This window comes from Poecilia formosa, unplaced genomic scaffold (assembly GCF_000485575.1).
Source record: "Poecilia formosa unplaced genomic scaffold, Poecilia_formosa-5.1.2 Scaffold391, whole genome shotgun sequence".
Taxonomy (NCBI): Eukaryota; Metazoa; Chordata; class Actinopteri; order Cyprinodontiformes; family Poeciliidae; genus Poecilia; species Poecilia formosa.
Genome location: NW_006800330.1, coordinates 329064 through 350781, shown reverse-complemented (window position 1 = coordinate 350781; position 21718 = coordinate 329064). Strand labels below are relative to the sequence as shown.

At 45.8% G+C, this 21718-nt stretch overlaps 2 protein-coding genes across 5 annotated transcripts in view; both read left to right on the top strand.

The window, feature by feature from the left end:
* neu1 (neuraminidase 1) overlaps positions 1-1144 on the top strand; it is an 18125-nt gene extending 16981 nt beyond the window's left edge. Inside the window, exons 5-6 of the mRNA XM_007575913.1 lie at positions 750-829; positions 1111-1144. Coding sequence (XP_007575975.1) covers positions 750-829; positions 1111-1144 — 114 coding nt within the window. The remainder of the gene's footprint in view (positions 1-749; positions 830-1110) is intronic.
* prrc2a (proline-rich coiled-coil 2A) lies at positions 517-21718 on the top strand. Of its 4 annotated transcripts, none has more exons than XM_007575890.2 (18): positions 517-644; positions 750-829; positions 6220-6371; positions 7263-7440; positions 8145-8241; positions 8318-8399; positions 8900-9043; positions 9150-9391; positions 9475-9563; positions 9652-9797; positions 10858-10960; positions 11053-11242; positions 11595-11687; positions 12462-13017; positions 14106-14362; positions 14452-14761; positions 15395-15617; positions 16521-21718. In XM_007575890.2, the coding sequence occupies exons 3-18, from the start codon at positions 6257-6259 to the stop codon at positions 19426-19428; spliced, it is 5733 nt and encodes a 1910-aa protein (XP_007575952.1). In that variant the 5' UTR covers positions 517-644; positions 750-829; positions 6220-6256; the 3' UTR covers positions 19429-21718. The 4 variants fall into 4 exon arrangements, with proteins under 4 accessions (XP_007575952.1, XP_016518305.1, XP_007575951.1 ...); XM_016662819.1 differs by having other exon boundaries at positions 10858-10972; XM_007575889.2 differs by lacking the exon at positions 11595-11687.

The window sequence follows — 21718 nt, the reverse complement described above, 5'->3', positions numbered from 1 at the left end:
ATTCACTGTATCAAATCAGTGATTTTCAGTTGAATTTGTAAAATGATAAACTTTTAGATTATATTAAAATTTTCTACATTTTTTTCTTTTACATATCAAGTTCTTGTAATGATAAACCGTGTGTGTATGGAGCGTCCTGGACCTTAAATCCCAGTTTTGGCTGTCAGATGCTTTGGGAACTGCCTGATAACACTGTTGCTCTACATGCAATAGCACCCCCTATGGAAAAACGTGCATTTTTTTGTTGTTGTAATTATTTATTCTTTTGTCGTACTTGGAATATTTTCCATTTTTAAAATCTATAACCCACATCGATCAAATGAACTGATCTCATGTTAAAGTCCTCTAAAACACCACTTGATGGAATCAAACAAGACGGGATAAAATAACAGCTTTTAGTATTGTTTCTAAATATATATAGACTCTTCTTGAATGAAGTACTTTTCCCTCCCAATTTTTATTTTTCAAATAATATTAATAATTGTCACATTTGTCGTTTCTGTTGAGGTCCCAAACGGCTCCCATCGCACGAAATTCACCCAGTAGCCGTTGACGGCTCTTTAGGTGACGGATTGAGTCCAGAATCAACAATTTTCTTTTCCCGTTTTCGTTTATTTTTTTAGGGGGGGAAAAGGAACAAGAAAGTAAGCCGAATACCTCCTGTTATCTTGTACAGTATCGATCTAATCAAAGTTGGAGGCAGTTGTTGCAAAGACGTTTTCTTTCCGTGTGTCTGCGTGTCTTTGCAGGAGGTTAGAAAGCTACGCCGTAGCAGCGAAGCTAAGCTTATTCTGCGATACAACCTCGAGACAAGTCGGGACAAGACCAGGTCAGTGGATGGACATTTCCAACACGCTATTAACTCTTCGGTTACACTAAACTGAACCCGAGTATGTCCTTGTTACCCCTGATGGTTAGCTAAAGCGACGTTCTGTGGAGAAGCTGTGATATTTTTGTGTCTTTATTGTTGTTGTTAGCCAACGGTCATGTAGCATAGCTTGGGAGTTTGATTTTAAATGGACGCGTTGGCTGTTCAACTGGGGAATGCTTTGCTTGTTTTATGCTACATATGAGATGTTTAAGTTGTTTCTGGTGTGATTGGGTGTTAAGGATCAAAAACTACGCAGCAGATGTTACCGGATAAACGATAGCTTGGTTTGATGCTACTCGTAGCTTCGGCTAGCCTACCCTGCTGCTTTAGCAAACGCTGCTATCACTTGAATTAACATGTTGTATCACTTATTTATAAAATAAGTAGCTTTATATCCCTACGTTGCTTGTATTTTTTAATGATTTCAGCTGGTGGGTTGTGTTTACAGTGGTAGTTTTTAACCGTCCTACGTTAACGGCTCTAGGCCGTTCTCCTCCGCCATTTTGTTTTGTCCGCTAATAAAATCGTTTGTTCTGCTTCATCTCTGTTGCCATCTGTGAATGAGCGTCGTGAACGCGTCCGGGTGTAATTTGAGCGTGTGCTGGAATCGAGCGGTTCGTTTTTGGGGAACAGTGGACGTCTCGGAGCTGCTGTAGGTGTTGAAAGTGTGTTATGAAACAACGCAGCTCCCCTCCTCCCCAAAGAGAACAGAGAGGGCCTGTGTGTAAAGGCAGCTAGCCATAATTAGCTACAAGATACGGTTGTTTTTCACCATCATACTTCAGTGCAGGGCTGCAGGTGGACGCTTTGTAGCTGTGGACTGATTTTTCTCTCTCTCCTCAAAGATCATTGCCACCCATGGTTGACTGGAGCTTAGCAGGCCCTCTTTGTACGTTTGGTCCCCTGTTAATCCCCGTACAACACGTAGTTCACCAGCCATCCCACGACCTAATTTTCTAATCTCATCTGGCTATTGAGGCACGCCGGAGTGCTGCTGTTCTATGATCACAATGTAAAACCATCAGTTTGGATGTGAATCTATATTTGTTTCCCTTGTATCAGACAGATGGTAATGCATCAATCAAATCAGATATTCAGTTTTCCTTTGATCAGCTCTGATTTCTTTGTGCTTGATTGTTAAATGCATCAGAATTGAAAATTAAGCACATTGACAAACATAATGTTCTGTGGTTGCAAAGTCAGACAAATGTTAGGGATATATTTGACAAATAAATTAAATTGATCTTGTAGTGATTTTATTTTGCTTTGGATTAAAAACTACTTACCCTTTTTTTTTTATCACAAACTGTACCGTAAATGTTTTTCTTTTCAGAAAACGTGTTATAAGTCTGGCGGGCCACCAGGCTTTATTTGTGCCCCCACCAAGCTAAGCATTATTTTTTGTTGTCGTTTTTTTTTTAATGCTTGCATTTTTTTAAAGACTTTATAGTCGGTGTTCCAATAACACATAATTATCCATTGATATTTTCAAATTTCCTGTGGGCTTTAAACATTTTTTAACTTAAAAACACGTCGGCCCACTGGATGAATAACTGACCACCAGGCTTAGCAGGTTTTCTGGGGGAAACCCTGCTTCATAATCAGTGTCTGGTGCATTTAATTGTTGAGTTAAAATTAAAATTACACAGATTACTTTTTATTGGTTATAGGCCTTAAAAAGCAATTTTCAGTTGGTAGGTCAGGGCAGCTGTGGGTCATTTGCTTAGGCTCCTGGTCTCAGGTAGAGGTGGGCGATGTGCAGTTATTAGATTGTGAAAAGAGCCACACAGTATAATTCAGTCACTGTGAGCTCAGTGTGGGCAGTATCACAATTGGATGCTATATTGTTGATGAACCTTCGGTGTCTTCAGTGGTTTCACCTTGTGTAAGTTCTTTGTGACCAGAAACGGTGGGCATAATTATGATCATGGAGGAGAGGGGCTGAGAAAATGTGGTTTAATCGCTTTCTACGTACAACAATATCATTACTATGTTTTATTCCCCTGACATTAAGCATTCATATTTATGAAGAATTAATATGTAGGTGGCCAGCCGAAATGGGGAGGTCATAATATTGTCTACAGGGCAGAATCTGTGTATTTCTTTTCTACGCTCTTCCTCTGACTCATCAGTTTTATCTCGTCTTTTAGCTTCATAAAAGGGTGGAGATTAAGTAATTTAACTCTAATAAATGTAGCACATGTTATCACATCAGTGTGCTCCACATGCTGTTATTAGTCCTGATTTTATTTCATATAATATTTTGCTATCGGTCATTATATTAAACTAGTAAAAACGGATAAATTGCTCCTTGATGTGCTGCTCCAGCAGTACCTGTCGATTAAAATGGTCAACATTTCTTCCCGTTTGTTGGTTTGTTGATCGATGTGGGTTATAGATTTTAAAAATATTTTAATTAGATTTTTATTAGATTTTAAAATATTTTACTGATTTTGTTTGGCATACTAAAAAAGATGCAATCTTTGCTGTTGGAGTTAACTATTTCACATATTAGGAGGGGATTGTATCTGTCATGCATTATGCCAGATTACTTTGTAATAGTTTTACAAACCGTCAGTGTAAGTTCACTTCTGGTGAAATCACATACACTGGTACCTGAGCTGCGGTTTGGTTGCAGAGTTTAGGTTTGTTTCTTATGTCAAATATGAACTTTGTGAAGGGAGATCTATAGCAGCTGAATGTCAGTATAAAGGAAACTTGTTTATTTTTGCTCTTTGATAGTTCACTCCTCACACCAGATGTGTCTTTAGGTAGAAAACATTTAAATAATAACTAATGTAGTTATTAAACATTCAAATGTTTTTTTGTTTGTTTTCAGAACCTTTTTCTTTTTCTTTCTGTTTTTTTAACCCAGCATGTCGACTAACATGCTGGGTCGGTTAGTGACAGACTTGTGGTCCATCATCTCAGGCTCCACTCAGTAGCATAACTTTGTATGTGCTGAAAACTCTTGGTTTTGTTTTCGTCCCAGCATTGGGAACAGTTTTACCCAACATTTTTCTTACAATAATATTTTAATTTTGCCAACACGTTTTTTTTTTTGTGTTTTTTTTTTTTTGTATGGCTGGCAGTAATCTTTACATAATAATCTTAAAATATGCTAAAAGCTTGACTGATTTGGGCTCTGTAATGCCAACAAAGTGTTTCCCACTGATTATTTTCAGTATGCTGTACTGTGTTATTTTAATTGGTACGTTAAAATAAATATTTTTGTAGGTGCTTGTGTGACTTCCTAACTGAAATAAACTGGTAGGGTTTAAAAAAGACTTTTGTCAGGGATATGAATATCACATGATTTATTTATTTTTTTGTAATAAATCTTTTAGTCATTATTTAAGTTGCTTTATGTGAAGTCTTTGGTGTTTCTGAAGCCACATTTCAGATCGGAAGAGTTTTCTGTTTTGTTTTAGTTTTTGTTACTCATGTCATTCATTATCATAAAGTATTACAGCTCCTACTTTTGGCTCTATTTGGCTTTAAAGCGATGGTTTTCATCATGGACAATCAGTACAGGCTAGAATTATTTGACACCTTTCAGAATAAGTGGTGAAGACCCAATTAGAGCGTAATGGACGCTGTTCAGCATCGATGTCTAAGGCAGTTGGACAAGGTTAGAGCAGCAGATGTCCACACTGGGTGTTTTTTATTGATGATGCTCATCAAACGGAGTTTAATCTGAAGGCCTGCTGGCTGCCACGAACCCGTCTCCAGGCAAGCGGGGAGGGAATAACTTGCAACATGTTGCCATAGTAACCTTGATCCTGCGTTTCGGCCTCTTCAGACCGTTACCAATAATGAACACAGCGCTGCATTAAGCCCGTTCTACCACAATGCTGAAGCCGACCCGCAGGCATTTAGTGCCGTTATGATGATGATGTGAAATATTTGTGCTGTGATCAAAGGGTCGTGCTGTTTAGTTTAATTGACTGCAGATATATTTATATATATATATATAAAAAAGCCATTGTTAACGGCTTCACCAACTTGACCAGCACGATTTGCTGCAGATTTGATGAACGCTCCCTTTTTTTCAGGCTTAAAATGAAAATATGTTCCCAGTGATGCAGTAATGTCTGCCTTTTTAACATGTTGTTTTAAAATGTTAATGTGTTGTGAGTGAAATCCACTTAAATGTTGGTAATTAGGACTGATGCTCAGGAATCATACAGCAGGAAAAACACTGGAGATGGGTTCAGTTTCAAATTTGCAACATTCATTTCTTACATCACTGTATTACGTAATTTATAAAACAAAAAATTAGATGTAGAAAATTGCCTTAATGAAAATATGTTTAATATTGGTGATGGGCAATTATTGTATTGTTTATCCTTAAATAAATTCAGATTATTATTATTTTTTTTGCTGTTTTCTCCTTTGTTGTTTTCATGAGAGCATTATTAAATGTATAAAAAATGAAAATAGGATTAAATGCAGTTATTGTGTGATTAAAAATCACACTTTATGTTTAAAATGTTTTTATTGTAAAACAGTCACAATCACACAGTTACCTAAAAACACTGCAGATAACACTTAAATGTGTATTTTTTTTATCATTACTTTTATCATTATCACAATAAATAACCGAAAATATTGTGATTAAAATGCTAGGTGCATATCGCCCTTCCCTGTTAAATACCTCCTTAAAGGGTTTTAATTTTCAAAAAAACAAAAATCGGTGGAGCAAATCTATAGAATACAACTGTAAATAAATAATTTTATTTGTTCAAAAATTATATTTTTCACCTTAGATTATGGTTAAATAGGTGTACCTTTATATATTTTAATTTATTAGTCTTCATAGTTTCTGGTTTTTTACTAAAAATACCTGTGCATCGTTATTGAACACGGTTATTTATTGTGTTGTTAAGATAATCTAAATATTTTCATTTGTAAAGATGAAGTGTGATTTACTGTTAAGTATTATTTAAAAACAGTAAAATAAAAAATGTGGCAGAAAAGTTAGTCCTCTGCTATTTTGCCAAAATGATCACCTGGTTTAGACTGTAAAGCACATTCTTCCATTTCACCAGTTAGGCTGTTGTTGTTATGCAAAAACTAAATTACATTGAAAAATGTTGGAATGTTTTACACGTGCAAGTGAGGAAAAAACCCCCACAGAGATAAAACTGGATTTATTCCACTGGATGAATAGATGAATCTTTCTTTAGTGTGATGCATTTATAAAGCCAGTAAACCTCAAACAGACCATCACATTTTATGCTCTGACTTCTCAGACGTTTCCTGTCGTTTTCAGACTTTCTCTCTCTGTTTTTCCTGAGCATCCCTGGTGTCGGGTCGCTCACCGTCTCTCCCTCCTTGTCCCCCAGTCTCAGGGCTCACCATACTCAATGAGCGGACAGCGCAATGTCAGAGCGCTCTGGGCAAACTGCAAAGGGGAAGGAAGGCAAAACCAAGTATGCGTCTCTCAACTTGTTTGATACATACAAAGGAAAGAGCCTTGAAACACAAAAGCCTGTTGGTGAGTATTTGCTCCGTGTCGCGTTGCTTACACATCAAAGAGAAATCTTTTTGGAAGGATCTATTTTTAGTTCTCCACAGACAGACCTGCTCATTCATGCTCCAGGTCTGTCTTGGTTTCTGCTGCAACCTTGACGCACAGCTTTGTTCAGTCTCTCATTGATCTTTTACCCGTCTTTGAACTTACTGTCTTTGTTTTGCAGCAATAGTTGCACCTCAAAATACTAGGGGTGCACCGATGCACCGACCTTCTGATTTCCTTAATTTTGGGAGATTGATGATTGGCCGATAGTTGGATGTGAAACCGATCTTATCCACCTCAGCAGAGGTTTAAAAATCGACCACTGTCCTCTTCTGCTGTACAGTGAGAGAGGTTTGACTGACAGGTCGGGTCTGAATGTTTGCAGTTAGCAATATTCACCCCACTGTTGCTCTGTTTTGCAACATTTCAGACAAAACAAAAAAAAAATTATCGGCCAAAGTTGGAATCGGCAGGTCAGGCTTTTTACAGCTTGGTAATCTGCGATTAGCCAGAAAACTGCAATCGGTGCAGCCTTACAAAATACGAGAAGGTTGTGTTGTAAATTATAACAAGCCTAGACTGATAGAAATGTTCTCATCTCCCAGGTTATATTTTATTCAGGGGTTCCCCATTAGACTTCCAGGGACGCACATCGCTCGTGCGTCGTTGTTGTGTCTGAATTTAGAAACTCATGTCTAAGAATTGTTACTCTACATGCCGCCCAGCCTGTAACCTTAGTTCTTCCTCGCCTGAGTTGCATATTCAACAGAGCTGGCAGCAAACTCGATCCCTGTCATTCGCCCAGTCCGTACGGCCGGCGTCACGTTTCAGTGGTCCGTCTGTGCTCACGGCCCTCTGTCCCCCCGCCAGTTCCCCCCCGCCATGGCCTGCAGTCTCTTGGTAAAGTTGCCTCCGCGCGGCGCATGCCACCACCTGCCAACCTGCCCAGTCTGAAGGCGGAGAACAAAGGCAACGACCCCAACGTCTCGCTCGTTCCCAAAGACGGCACAGGATGGGCAAGCAAACAGGAACCAGCAGACCCAAAGAGGTAAAGCGGGAATGTTTGTCCGTGGTTTATTTTTTTACTTTTTATTTCAAGTTTGTATATAATTGAACATTGACAATTCCCCATGTTCACGGAATACACAACTTGGAATTGTGAAAACAAGAAAATGCATCAAGAGAAAAATAAATTGAAATTAATAAGAAAAAAAGCACAACACAACTTTGAAGCAATAAGATTCTTAATAAATTTTCAGGACATAATTTTCTAAGTCAAATAATGCAAAGAAAACAAGTTCATATTCGTATAGAAACAACAAAACTAATGCTTTAACTCAGAAATCAACATTTGGTGGAGGAACCAGGAGGTTTTAATGGGATTCAGTGCAGTGGGCTCTTAGTTTTTTACAGATCTGCATAATGGAAGCACAGAACGGATTCTCTGTTTCCATTCAGTTGTTATTGGGGGTTTCAGATCTTTCCACTTCACTAAGACCAGGTTTTTTTCAGTAAAATATGTGGAATTCATCTTAATTATATGATTTAACACAGTCTCCAATAAGTAAAACGGAGAATTTGTTCCTCAATCTCCAAAATGTTCTCCACCTCCGCTTAATGTCCCTTCAGTGAGTTTGGATATCAGGACAATGTGTGTAAGATCTTCTACTTTTCCATGTTTTCTCTAAAAAAAACGTGTTGGTTGTCTGGGACTCGTTAGGCCCACACGTGACTCGTTTTTTCTGTCGACAGTACCGATGCATTGTCAGCACCGCAGCCGGAATCGCAGCAGCCTGTGGCTTCACAGATAGCTGCACCGACCCGCCCGAGAACCCCACCAGTTTCAGAGGTAAGACGCACATCCTGCTGCAAATACAAAACACAAACACACGAGTCTGATGTTTGTGTGTTTGTGCTCTCCTCAGGCTCTGGCCCCACCTTCAACACAGGCCGTAGGGGCAAGGTCGTGGGCACAGGCCAGCGTTACACATGGAACACAAGGGGATGGTGAGTCCAGATTTCACCGTTTCCTGTTTCCCCCACCATCTCTTTGTTGCCACCAAGTGTCCTTATCTCTGTCACAATAAGCAATAAATCAATTAATCACATGACGGATGAAAACAAACTCAATGATTTCCATTTGTATGATTTATCATTTTTCTCTTTTCGTTCTCTTTACCAAAACCTGGATGATAAAAGCCTCAAGTTTGGTGCTTTGGGCTCAACTAGCCGTTTTGTTTACAGAGACTTCATAATTCACTTTATGTGTTTCTGTTTTATTTATTTTGGATATTTAAAATGTCTTCCAGTTTCTGTGTTAAATGTTAGTTAGAATTTAAAGTTTATTGATCTTTCACAATATGTCGTCGTATTTTTATGCCGTTACTGTTACGTTACCGTTATGAAAATGGTCTCAAAACCATATAATCGATTATCACAATAACTTCTGGAGCAACATGTGGTCCAGCGGCGACAGGCCTAAGTGTCCTTCCTCGCCCGGTTTGCAGGTGGAAAGGGATCAAACCTACCGTCGCCGTTCTCTCGCGAGGAATTTCCCACCCTGCAGTCGGCTGGCGACCAGGACAAAGCTGGCAGAGAACCGGCCACTGCAGATCAGTGGTATGGGCCCGGACCAAGCCTCCGCCCCCAGAGTGAGCGCTCACCGCACCGCCCAGCCCGCCTCAGTCCTGCCGCCGTGCCGGGGTTCTCCCGCGCCTAACCGACGCTTTGTGCTTCTGCTTTTGTCGTTGTTGTCAGACGTTACAAGTTGGCGGGACGGTGGGGGCCGAGCCTTGGCGCCCACCCTGCCTGGGGAGGGGGCAGCGGAGGGGGGCACAGGTGGAGCGCTGGTGATGGATGGGGCAGCTGGGGTCCCCCATCCAAACCCCCAGATCCAAGGGCCACCTAGGAATCCCCCTGCAGGCAGCCCCGCCTTGCCCCTGCCCCAGCCCCCCGTGGGGCCCGGGTTTCCTCCATATCGAGGGATCATGCCACCCTTCGTACGTTTTCTCTTTTACTACCGCCATCTTATCAAAAAACAAAAAGAGTTTAACCAGGGTTTTTAATGTTTGGTTGTTTGTAGATGTATCCCCCCTATCTCCCATTCCCGGGCCCCTATGGGCCTCAGGGGCCCTACAGGTACCCGCCACCTGGGGAGGGGCCACCTCCAAGGTGTGTATCCACATACTTTCTGTTTAACCTGTTGGAACCAGCTATTCCGGTGTTTTGATGGTGTTTTTTTCTGTATCTCTTCTTCCAGGTTCTCTCGTGGACAGGGGCCTGACGGCAGGGCCCAGGGCGGCCCTCGGGATTCAGGGGAAGTGGTGAAACGCCCCTCCATCTTGAAGCAGGACGACCTGAAGGAGCTGGATGAGCTGGATCACGACGGAGACGACGGCTGGGCAGGTACGGAAAGAAACAGGTTCTGTTGCAGCTCTGATACAAATCAAATAAATGTCGGGATAAAATGGTGCCAAGGTTTTTATGTTTTCTCCAGAATTGGTGCTTCTGTCTTATAAATGTTTAAGAAACAAGAGTCAGTGAAATTTGATTAACTGAAATGCATCATGGCTGTATTTGACCTGTTTTATTATATTATGGGTTGTAGAAACGTGTTCAACATGAAAGATCTGTTCTTTCTGCCTCGCAAAAGTGTTTTACCGTTGGAGCTTCTCTACATTTTGTGGAGATAAATCCACAAATTTCAGTGTTTTTACTGGGACTTTATATGACAGAGCCTCACTAACAGCTGGATAGATTGTTTACTATTTACTCTGAAACCTACCAGTTGCTTTCCGCAGCAACTAATTTGCAAATCGAGCCCACCTGTGTGTAATTTACTCTCGGTATAAATCCAGCTGTTCAGTGGAGGCTTCAGAGGTTTGTTAAAGAACAAGAGTGAATAAATGGCTTCGTCAAGACCAAGGAACTCTGATTGAGATGTTTTAAAAAAATGGATATGTACAATTTTCAGTCTCTAGATTTGAAGGCTAGTAGAGACTTACTGGAGAAGTTGCAGCGAAATGCATGCCACACTTCTCAGATTTTTAGTTGTAAAACATTTAGTAAAAAATCCATAACTTTCCTTCCTCTTTGCATGTATATACAGAACCTAGAGAAGTTTTGAGTTAAAATGTGGAAAAGTTTCAAGGAGTGTGAATATTTCTCCATGACGACGTGGAGCAGCTCTGTTTCGTTTTAGTCTCCAGTCCCATTAAATTCCCTTCTAAAGCATCGCAGTGGAGAACATCTTTATTTATGCCAGTAAATAATTAAGGAGCCGACGGGATAGCGATAGTGAAAGAGTTTGATGCTTTTGTGAATATCACATTTCTTGCTTATCGAAGCAGAGTGGTTCATGTGGCTAGAAACACTCGGGGTAAAAAGAGAGGCCGGGAATCAAATTGGTCTGAGCGATGGACGCTGCGAACAGAAACGACGCTGAAGCTGCTTCCTGTCCGAACAGGGGCGAATGAGGAGATCGATTACTCCGCCAAGCTGAAGTTCAGTGACGACGAAGCCGATGAAGAGGGAGACGAAGACAAAAAGGAGAGCAAGAATGACTCGCGGTACGTGAACAAGTAGGTCTATTTGCTCCTGAGGTTTGATGCATACGGGGTTTTGCTGCGGTTTAGTTTGTATGCTTGGCTTTCCTCCTCAGTGAGCAGCAACGGTCCCAGGACGCTCCCGCTGCAAACTCTCACTCCCGAGCCTCGGACAGCGGCGGGGAAAGTCGCCACACGCCCCCCTCGAACGCTGACGGCGCCCCACAGCCCCCCTCCAGCAAGCCAGGATGGGCCGAGGAGGGAAGCAGCGGCTGGGGAACTCAGGGGGCGCCATCCAGCTACCAGGTGGGAAGTCGGACCGCAGCAACTGGTTACTCTGCAATGCACCGCTAAATCTGTAAATGTACAACACTGGAAAAACAAAACGACAACAAAAAAACACACAATCTTTCCAGGTGTTTTTGGTTTAGTTTCCAGTACATTTGAAATGAGACAAAACTATCATATAATTAGGCTTTCAGCAAGAATCAGGAGCATGTTTTAAGTGAATAAAACACCGACCACCCTGGTTATTGATCTGTATCGATGAGAAGCGATCAGAGCCCAGTCCGATGCCTGTGATTGGACCTGGACCTCCCTGCTGTTTGCATGCTGCTGTCAGTGCAGATTATGGCTAACCGTGTCTGCCTGTATACAGGGGCGCAGGCCTGGATTGGGTGGCCCCCGGGAGCAGCCCTCCCCCCCACCTGGGCCGCTCCTCGGACCAGGGCCCTACTCCTTTTATCGACAGGTAGCCGTTTGAACGGGGCCTCATAGTTCAGCCATTCCTGCCATGACCTCATCCTCCGCCTGCAGAGTGTATGGTTCAGCCATCTTTGCAGATGTATCTCAGTAAATTAGAAGATCACAGCAGGTTCAGTAATTTAATTCCAAGAAAGGAGATTCAAAACACACAGTGATCTATTTCAAGTCTTTGTGTTAATGTCAATAAATATTAAATGTATGCCAATAAAAATGGATATTTGACACAGAAATGTTGCTCATTTGGACCTTGATTTCCAAACAAAATTCAAAACTTACTTTCATCTCAAAAGAGTAATTTGGACATCTGAGTTCTTCCTTCCACTCAACTTTCCATTACGATGCTTTGGATAAGGCTCTGTGAAAAGCTAGCTTGTTTAGCAATGACCGTTTGAAGCTTATGCAGCAGGAACACAGAAAACACTGTGTACCCTGTAACAAAACAATCCCTTTTTATCCATGTTATGTACCACAGAAACTGAACTTTGGGGTTTTAATTAAAATTAACAGAAATAAATGCTTGAAATATATCAGTGTGTGATGAATCTTGAGTTTCAAATTTTGAATTAAATCACTCCAGCAAGTCTTTGATGATGTAATTTAATGAGATGCACCTGTTTTAGATTTAAATCCGCTCTTTTGCTCTTTAGTTTCGTCTCTGTTTGAGATTCATTCATTGGACATTTTATGACACATTCCAGCTGAGTCATCTTCAGGACTGAACTCTTCATCGTCTCACATTCAAACCTTTCTGTGACTGCAGGACCGGACGCACGGCCAGGGTTCGCTCCTCGGCCCGGGAAAACCCGCCGCCGCCGCCCAGCTCCAGCTCCAGCCAGGATCAGCGGGTCCAGCCGCTTCCTCTCAGCCCGGCCTGCTGGTCCACGGCTCCCAGGGAGACGACGAAGACGAGACCTGGCGCCAGCGCCGGCAGCAGTCATCCTCTGAGATCTCTGCGGCCGTTGAGCGAGCCCGTCGCCGGCGCGAGGAGGAGGAACGCAGAATGGAGGAGGAGCGGCGGGCCGCCTGCGCCGAGAAGCTGAAGAGGCTCGACGAGAAGCAGCAGCAGCAGCAGGGCAGCGGCCCGGCAGCCGGCGGCGGCGGCAGCAAGACCCCCAGCCTCGACGGGAACTCCACCGCTGCTACGGCCGGCAGCCCCAGTCCGTCGGTTTCAGCGTCCTCCCCGAATGTCAGCCAGCCGGCCTCCCCCTGCGTGGACCCCGAAGAGCCTCCGGTGCTGGCAGCCTCTTCCGGGTCCGGCTCTGCAGCGAGCGACCGCCGGCGAGCCAGCAGCAACAGCAGCTATGACTCCACTGCAGGTCAGCCTCACAGGCAGGGTCCACACGCATCGTTAACAAGTTTTGTCTAAAATTAAAGCGCCAGTGTGCAACTCTTCCAAAAATATGTGAGTCTTACATATACAGTTAAAACTGTCACCATGTTGTGACATTATGTTAGGAGAATCTGTGGAAAGATTGATCCCCTCCCTGAGCTGTTGTTTCCATCTGAAGAAACGCACCACTCTTGGTCAAAAAGAACCAGGAGGAAGATCAATGATGCTCGTGTACGTGCTTCTAAATGTGCTAATGGTGGAGAAACCGTTCCAGGAAAGCCATTTATCTGCTGTCATTGGTGGTCATGCTAACTAGCCTTAGCTTTCAGGAAGTAGCTGTACAGTAGCAGAGATAAAGGAGGAGAGTGTGAGTGTCTCCTTCACAAGAGTGATTTACAGCGCTAGAACCCTCCTCCTCACTGTGATTGGTTGATAATTTTAACAGTTATAAAAGAAAAACTTGTAAAGCTCCATAAGACAGCTTTAAGGCCATAAAATGTCTAAAAGTAATTTAAAAATGAATGTTGACCATAAATACACTAATCACACGTCTGAAATTTTGTTGAGGCAGAACTGTTTTAATGTACCTTTTTTTTCTAGCGTCTGTCAGGCAAAAGTTTGAGTCACACAAACTTTTTCATTACGTTTTGTGACTTGAGGCAGTGAGGCTGCCGCTAACTAGCTGCTAACAAACCCTTGCTAGCTTTTTTGTGTTTATCATGAATTAAGTGTAAATTTATCACTCATTGCCTAGACGATATTTGTCTTTGCCATTGTGCAGAAAGCTTCACATTGTGTGGTTAAAGCTGTGAAGCTCCATATGTGGTGTGAGAAACGCAGAGCTGCTGCTAGGAGCCGCAGACAGACATCAGAAGTTTCGGTTTTTGTAACGCAGCATGTTCCCCCAGCCATTCCCTACATTTCTAGTTTGTTTCAGTCTTAAATGTTATTCATGATGGCATTAATAAGGTTTTTAAAAAGTCTTAGATTTGACTTCTTGAAACCTCCCTGAATTAGCAAAGTCCTGTGTGCTAATCCAGGGAAGCTTTAACTATGTTGTCCACCTGTGTGCAGATGTCCAGCAGTGTCCCCAGCCAGCTGTGTCCCAGCCACAGCAGCCCACTCTGGATGTCCCTCCGTCAGTGGAGAGTAAGGAAGAGGCCGCAGGCAGTCCTCACATCCGTGCAGGAAGTGGCGGTGAAAGAGGCGTCGAGCCGGTGAAGATGGAGAGTTCTGGCGTAGGAGTGGGCCGTCAAGCCGGCGGTCCTCCAGGCCAGGGTTACTCCAAGTACCAGAAGTCTCTACCGCCTCGCTTCCAGAGGCAGCAGCAGGTCAGGGCTTTCCCTTTGCTGCATGTTTTAAATTGATGCTCAGACTGGATGTCCAGAAGGGTCGAATGCATCTGCTGTTCTGTGTGCAGGAGCAGCTTCTGAAGCAGCAGCAGCAGTGGCACCAGCAGCAGCAGCAGCAGCACAGCCAGGCCTCCCAGAGTCAGCTGTCCCCCCAGCCCCAGGCGCCTCAGGGCCCGTCCCCAGGCTCCACCCCCCAGCCGGGCCCTGGCCCAAAGCAGGGCGGACCCCTCTATCAGCCGGGCAGCATGGTGCGACCTCCACCTCTGCCCATGAATTTTGATCCTCGCTGGATTATGATGCCCTACATGGACCCTCGCGTGATGCAAGGTCGCCCTCCTCCCATGGAATATTACTCAGCTGCTGGCATGCACCCGTCTGGTGAGTCGATGCAAGATCACAGAAAAACTCAACAGTGAAACCAGGGCTGCATCTAGTGACTGTATTAGTAATCGGTTATTCTGATTATTAATCGAGTAGTCGGGCAAAAAAACTGGCACTTTCAGCAGATTATTTATGTAACTGCTTAAGCTTATTTCATGAACTGTTAGAAATGCATAAGAAAATGCAAATAAACAATTTAATTCCTTTTCTTTAATGAAATAAGCATTTTATTGCCTAAAATCAGTGTCTGCTTGATCATCATGTGTGAGAAAAGATGCATCTGCAGCAAGTGAAATTCTCAGCTCGGCTCTTTCTGCCTGGCTTCATCAGGACAGCATGAGAATAATTTGTATAATTACTGCATAGCAAAAGGTGCTTAATAGGAAACTTTTTTGCATTTTTACAGAATCTGAACCAGGTTAAGCTAAACCTACGCCACTACTTACTGCTCTCAGGGTGTCGTCAGAAAATGGCCTCAGTTCTCAGTTAACAATTATTTGATTACCAAATTAGTTGACTATTTAAATAATCCATTAATCACAGTTAATTGTTACAATGAAAGCAACATTTGTAAATTAACATGCTGATTGTAAACTACGTTTTTAGTGAAACATAATTTCACTGTTGCAGGGCTTATTGGCCGTGAACGATCCGATTCAGGCGGCTCTGGTTCTGAGCCTTTCGACAGGCAGCAGCAGCATCCGGGCCACCCTCACCGTGGGACCCCCCCTATGGACCCAAAGCTGGCCTGGGGGCCCGAGGTGTTCCCTGGAGGAGCGGACAGCCGCGGCCTGACGTCTCCGTTGAGACAGAAGCAGGCACTGGAGGAGGAGGAAGTGGGGAAAGGGCCCAGGTATTCATTCGTTTCTGAACGTTTGGTTTTAATTTAAGTTATTTATTATTTCATTTATTTGGTGTGTTTTCACACTTGGCAGTCCAGTAGACGCCGTTCGATTGAGGACCAAAATAGCAACATTTCTTGCTTTTACACTGCACTGTGTTAAACAAACCAAAACCTTTGAAAAACCTGTTCACACCCTCGCCTGTGGTGGCGCTGTACCAAAAACCACTGAAGGAAAATTACAGAGAAGAAGACATGAAGCTGGCATTCTTTGGTAACGCGTTATTTGAAGGGGTGATGCTGTCATAAACATGAAGGAGTCTCTATAAATATTTGATTGTTGTCATGAAGAGCCATTCAGTAAATAATGACACTTTAGATGCACATTTGACACTTAATTGACTTTTAAAGCAAGTTTTGTAATAAAAGTGTCATTATTTACCAAATGACACTTCATGACAACAAACATTTATAAAGACTCCTTCATGTTCATAACAGATGTCATGTCATGTTTATGACAGTTTTCACACCCCTTCATATAAAGTGCTACCGATTCTTCTTAATGAAATTTGGACAAAACTGGAGAAGTGTCAGATTTTAGTAGTTATCTGGTAAAAGACCACGCTCCATTTCCCCCTCTTGTGCATTTGTTTTAGTTGTATTTACCCAGAATGCACTGCGTCTACTTCCTGCTTCCTTATGCATTCAAATGGCACCGAACCGACACCTAGAGTTTGCTGCTTTGGTCCTCATCAGAGTTGGATTGTGCGTTCACACCTCCCCAAACTAACTGGATTTCCTGGGCAATCGAACTAGAGTTTGATTAAAGCGGATTAAACATGGCTGGTGTGAATGCATCTTAACATTATCTGCATCAGTTACTTGTATTGTTCTAACTTGTGCTTCTCTCCGTAGAAGTGACACTCCTCCACACCGCCTGCGCGATGGTGGACTGGGACCAGTTCAGCAGCCCAGCTCATCACCTGGCACCTCCAGTCAAACTCCTCCTCCTCCCGTTGGTGTGCAAGTTGGCAGCCAGGGAGGCACACACCACCCTCATCACTACATCGGAGGGCGGGGCAACTACAGCAATTTCCCCGACCAGGGTGCAAGGATGCCTCTCCACCCGCAGCAGAGGCAGGGCGAAAGGGGCAGCCAGCCCCACGGCTTCACCCACCCAGATGACGGGCCTTCTCGAGGACCTCAGCAGGTGCAGATCTGGGGAGCCCCACATCCTCATTACGACCGTAACGGCCGTGCAGACCTCCCCGCCGTGGAGGGCAGCGCTCATCTTCCCCACCACCACAGCCACCACCATCAGCAGCCTCAGTTCCCCCTGAACCCTCACAAAGCAGAAAGCAGTCGTGACAGGGGCGGCGAGGCTCCCGCCAAGAAGACGGACTCTTCTCCACCTCTTCACCAGCCATCCTTGTCATCCTCGTGCTCCTCTTCCTCCTCCTCCTCGGCCAGGGAGGATGGGAAGGCGGCCCAGCATCACCCGGCGCCTCTGAGGGAGGCTGAGGCTGGCGTAGGGGAGAGAGGCAGCAACAGCCACATGAAACCAGACAAACCAGGCCCCACGTTTCTGCCCCATTCCAACCAAAACCCTCCTCAGCATGGCGGCCATAATCAGTCTCAGCAGCATCCTCACTCTAAACCAAACCAAAGAGGAGGGCGCGAGCATAAAACGGAGACGCAGTGGGGCCCGCGGCCTGGAAGCAACAGCATGAGCGGGGGATCGTCCCACGGCAGGAGGGGTAACAACGCAGGAGGAGGAAGAGGAGAGGACCCCTCCAGTACTCCATCAGACCACAAGCCCTCCAACCAGACAGGAGGCAGCAACCCCAACAAGAGGGCTGGTCCAATCAAGAAGCCTCTGCTGAAGGAAATAAAGAGGGAAGGAGTGGAGGTTGATGGAGGAGACAAACAAGGCAAGGAGAAAGAGCAAGATGGCGGTCAGCCCGCCTCCTTGAAGCAGGACGCCTCCTCCATGCCCCAGAATGCCTCACCTGCAACAAAAGAGGAGCAGAACCATACAGCTAAAGCCCGGAGTGGAGGGAAAGAACGGTCCTCTGGAGGTGGAGGAGGCTCCGGCAGAGGGTCCAAGGTTGTGGACTCATTGTCTTCTGGGTTTTCCTCCAGGAGGGACAGAGACCGCTCCTTCGAAAGAGGCGGAGTGCCTGCCAAAGGGGGCAGACCCAGTCGGGGACGAGGAGGAGAGTTCTACCGCGGTGGCCGTGGTTACCGGGGTACGTACACTGCCAGTGCTGGACCAGCTGGTGGCGGTCGTGGCAGGATGGGAGCGAGGAGTGGGAGAGACTACCGCTCCTCTGCTGGGGGCGGCCACCACCAAGAAGCCAAGGGCGACGGATCCGGTGTTCGGCACGGCCAGGACCGGTCTCAGCATAACCCGGCGAGAGCGAGGAACCGCAGCGAGACCCGCAGCGAGGGCTCAGAGTATGAAGAAATCCCCAAGAGGAGGAGGGAGCGAGGTTCGGAAACGGGCAGTGAGAGTGGGGGCAGTGACCTCGGTCACTCTGACAAGGAAGAACACCAGAAACCCAAGAACTGTTCGGAGAACGCCGGAGCCACGGGGAGCGTCTCTTCAGTGGCGCCCAGAGTTTCTCAGGCTCGCGTGTTCACCCCCAGGGGGGTTCCCTCCAGGAGGGGCCGGGGTGGGGGCGGCGGAGGGGGAAACATGTACAGGGGCAGTGGCACTGTCGGAGGGCCTGCTGGGGGCCATCGGGTCGGACCCGGCTCAGGGTCTTACGCCGGATCATCAAAGTCTGCCGCTTCAGGCCGGAAACCGCAAGGTCCACCTCAGACCTCTGCACCCAAAGATCTGGGTCGAGGGGGGGGTGCAGGAGAAAAGAAGGACAAGGTGGTAGACGGAGGTCAGAGTCAGGGGGCCAACCCGCCTCCGCCATCTTTACCTGCCACGGCGTCTCCTGCTGTGGCGTCCGCTGAGAACGGAGGAGTGATCATCCAACAAGCTGCAACCAATCCCGCCCCGAACTCAGGAGGCCCGAACGCCCCCCCGCATCCTGCCAACCGGGGCCACCCTCCGGGTGGGTTCGACCGACCCCCGAGGCGACGCCGTCACGGCCGCTCTCAACACCAGCAGGACAAGCCTCCCCGCTTCCGCAGACTGAAGGAGCGAGAGAACGCCGCGCGCATCAACGGCGGCGTCGGCGTCATCGGCGGCGGCAGACCTTCGTCTCCTTCCCTGAATTCGGTTCAGGACAGCAACGGAGCTCCGGCGGCCGCCCCCGTGGCAGGAAACGCCCCGAACCACGGCTCCGCTCTGAGCACCAACAACAACAACAACAGCGGCGGGCAGCAGCCCAACAACGCAAACAGCCACCACCATCACCTCTACAACCAGAGCAACGCTGCCCCAGCCCACGCCCAGCACCACCACAACCACGGAGCCAAGTCTCCGGACTTCACCAACCAGAACTCAGACCAGGCCAACGAGGAGTGGGAAACCGCCTCTGAGAGCAGCGACTTCACCGAGTTCAGAGACAGGGACGCCGGAGGGGGGAAGTCCTACGTCTCCCACCATCACCACCACCCTGGTAGAGGCGGCGGCCTGGTGGATCGAGACATGGCCGGTAAAGAGCCGTCTGGGAATAAACGAAGCTTCTCCAGCCAGCGTCCCGGGATGGAGCGACAGAACAGGAGGGTCAACGCCGGAGGAGGCGGAGGCAGAGGCCCTCGCGGCCCCCCGGGCGGCGGTGGCGGCTCCAGTGCTCCCGCCAACGGAGGTGGCAACCGCGGGGAGAAACGTGGAAACTGGCCATCGCCCAAAAATAGGAAGTGATGGAGTATTAAGATGTTTTGTTAGACGAGCCCACACACCCACCCTTCCATCTTAACCCCTTCTGATTGTTATTTCATGGCTTATCTGTTGACTCCCCTCACACATTAGTGGATCGTGCCGTTTTATGGAGATGGTATTCATACTCGCCTCTGCTCTTCCTTTTACATCCTGCGTACCGTCCGTTTATGTAGCGCTGTCTCTTTGTTTGGTCTTGCTCTCCTTTAGTTCATGGACCCCCTTCGTTTTCTTTTTAACGGCCCTTTAACAAACACTGAGAAGCATGTGGCTGTATCGCTAAGCTACACAAGCACCAACACGGCAGAATTAAAATGTTTGCTTAGAAACCCCGAACATGTTTGGATTGGGTTAATTTTTCTATTTATGCGTTCAGTTTCCACCACTCTGACCTGGGTGGGACTCGGGTAGCACAGGTCTGCATTGGTTCCCTCCTGGAGGCAGAAAACTCGTTTTTAATCACTTCAGACCATGAAAGGTTGAGGTTTCTGGTGGGTTTTGTTGCATTTTTAGTTGGATTTCAGCCCCACACATGAACACAGTTCTGTAAAGCAGGTGATTAAATATTTCCCCGCTCACACTTCCTCCTCCCCAGTTCCTCCATGAAAAGATTGTCTGGTCACTCCTCGGTGCTCACCTCCACCTGCGTTGATTTGTCGTTGGTATAAGTGGTTTTGTTCCTTGTTCAGATAGACGGTGTGAATTTTATTTTTGCTCTAAATTGTTAACCTGCTCTGACATTTCAGTAGTCATTAGTTGCTCCTTTATTTTTATTTTTCTCTGTACGATCTCTTCTTCTGGCCTCATCGTAGCATAATCCTTCCCTGCACAAATCCCACAGGCTGCAAAAACCCCCAGCTGAATATAGTTTGATCAGATGCGTTTTCCCTGTGAGGACTGATAGCATGATGGCTTTATTTTAACAACCATTATTTCCTCAGCGACCGGCGTTTTTGTGTGCGGGTTTTTTTTCCCCCCAATCGATTCTGACAGGAGAGGGAAAAAAATCCTCCATCTAAACGCCGATCCAGATGTTTAATGCAAATGTTTATTCTTCAGTAGATAATCGTATATGTTCGAATAAGCACTCCTTGTAGTATTTTTGCTTTATCTTTTTTTTTTTTTTTTTTTTTTTTTTGTTTCGTGGTAACGTGTTCGGGGATGTTACAGGACGGGTTTTGCTGTCCGGGCCCACAGATCGGAGCCAGTGTTGTACTGTTTTAAACCAACCCTCCCCTCTTTTCTCCGCTTACTGCCGCCATGCAGAGATCCGTCGCTCCTCAAGGACTCGACGTCTGAGGGAGGAAAGCGGTTTCTCACCCAGTGCACATGCAGACGGGGCGGGCCGTTAACCGGGACAATGCCGAACATGTGCAGTTCACACGGTCCGTGGGATCTTTACTTGCAACAACAACAACAAAATGGTGACCTGGAGTGATGTAGGATTACACTCGTAAAAAGTGTCACCCGTAGGAGACGTAAAGCAGCTTATAACAGCATCCAAAGTGAACTAAAACGATTTCCTCATTTGCATCCATTCTGTCACTGCTGTAAGTTGGGGCTCTTGTTTGTTTACTGACAATAATTTTGAAGATTGTCTCTGGGATGTTGTGAGTAGGGCATTTGATGAACTGTGTGTGTGTGTGTGTGTGCGCGTGTGTGTGTGTGTGAGCGCGCCCGTGTGCGTGGGTCGGTGTGTGTTTTCTGGTGTTAATAACTCGGGGAGGGGGGGGGGCAGCGACTGGAGGGGTTGAAGCGAACGGCAAGCGCTCTTTCTGCCTCGTTTGCCCCCCCCCACCTCCCTCTCCTCTCCACATGTGATTTAACAGCTATAAATCTTCTTAAATACATCCACATGTATACATTCAGCCGTGTGTATATGTTCAGCATCCAAATGACTCTCTGCGGAGGAGAATTGCCACTTTCTTTCCTGTAATTTAAAGCATCGGTTCTCCAGCAGGCGAGTGAAGTTGGACGTTTTAATTTTTCACTCTGAATTCTTCTTGGCATGAAAACACCGCTGGGTGCTGCTTGCATTGCCTGTTACTGGTTTGTACATTGATAGCTGTACACTTAACACTGGCTCCAAGAGTCTCTCATCCCTCCTTCAACGTTGACGTGCACATTAATGTATGTACCCATGTTAAAAAGATGAACACCAGTCGTGTGTCCCAGCGAAAGATCTCTCAAAGATTGTATTATGTTTCCAGAAATACCGAGGTACACCGGGTGGTTCAAGCTGTTTTTAGCATTTATGGTTTTTAGTAAAAAAAAA

What these genes read in the sequence shown, in the direction of transcription:
- prrc2a (XM_016662819.1), top strand. Translation starts at nt 6,257, where the DNA reads ATGTCAGAGCGCTCTGGGCAAACTGCAAAGGGGAAGGAAGGCAAAACC. An exon ending in ACATGGAACACAAGGGGATG is followed by an intron (nt 8,400 to 8,899) that starts GTGAGTCCAGAT and finishes CCCGGTTTGCAG; the next exon opens with GTGGAAAGGGATCAAACCTA. An exon ending in CGGAGACGACGGCTGGGCAG is followed by an intron (nt 9,798 to 10,857) that starts GTACGGAAAGAA and finishes CTGTCCGAACAG; the next exon opens with GGGCGAATGAGGAGATCGAT.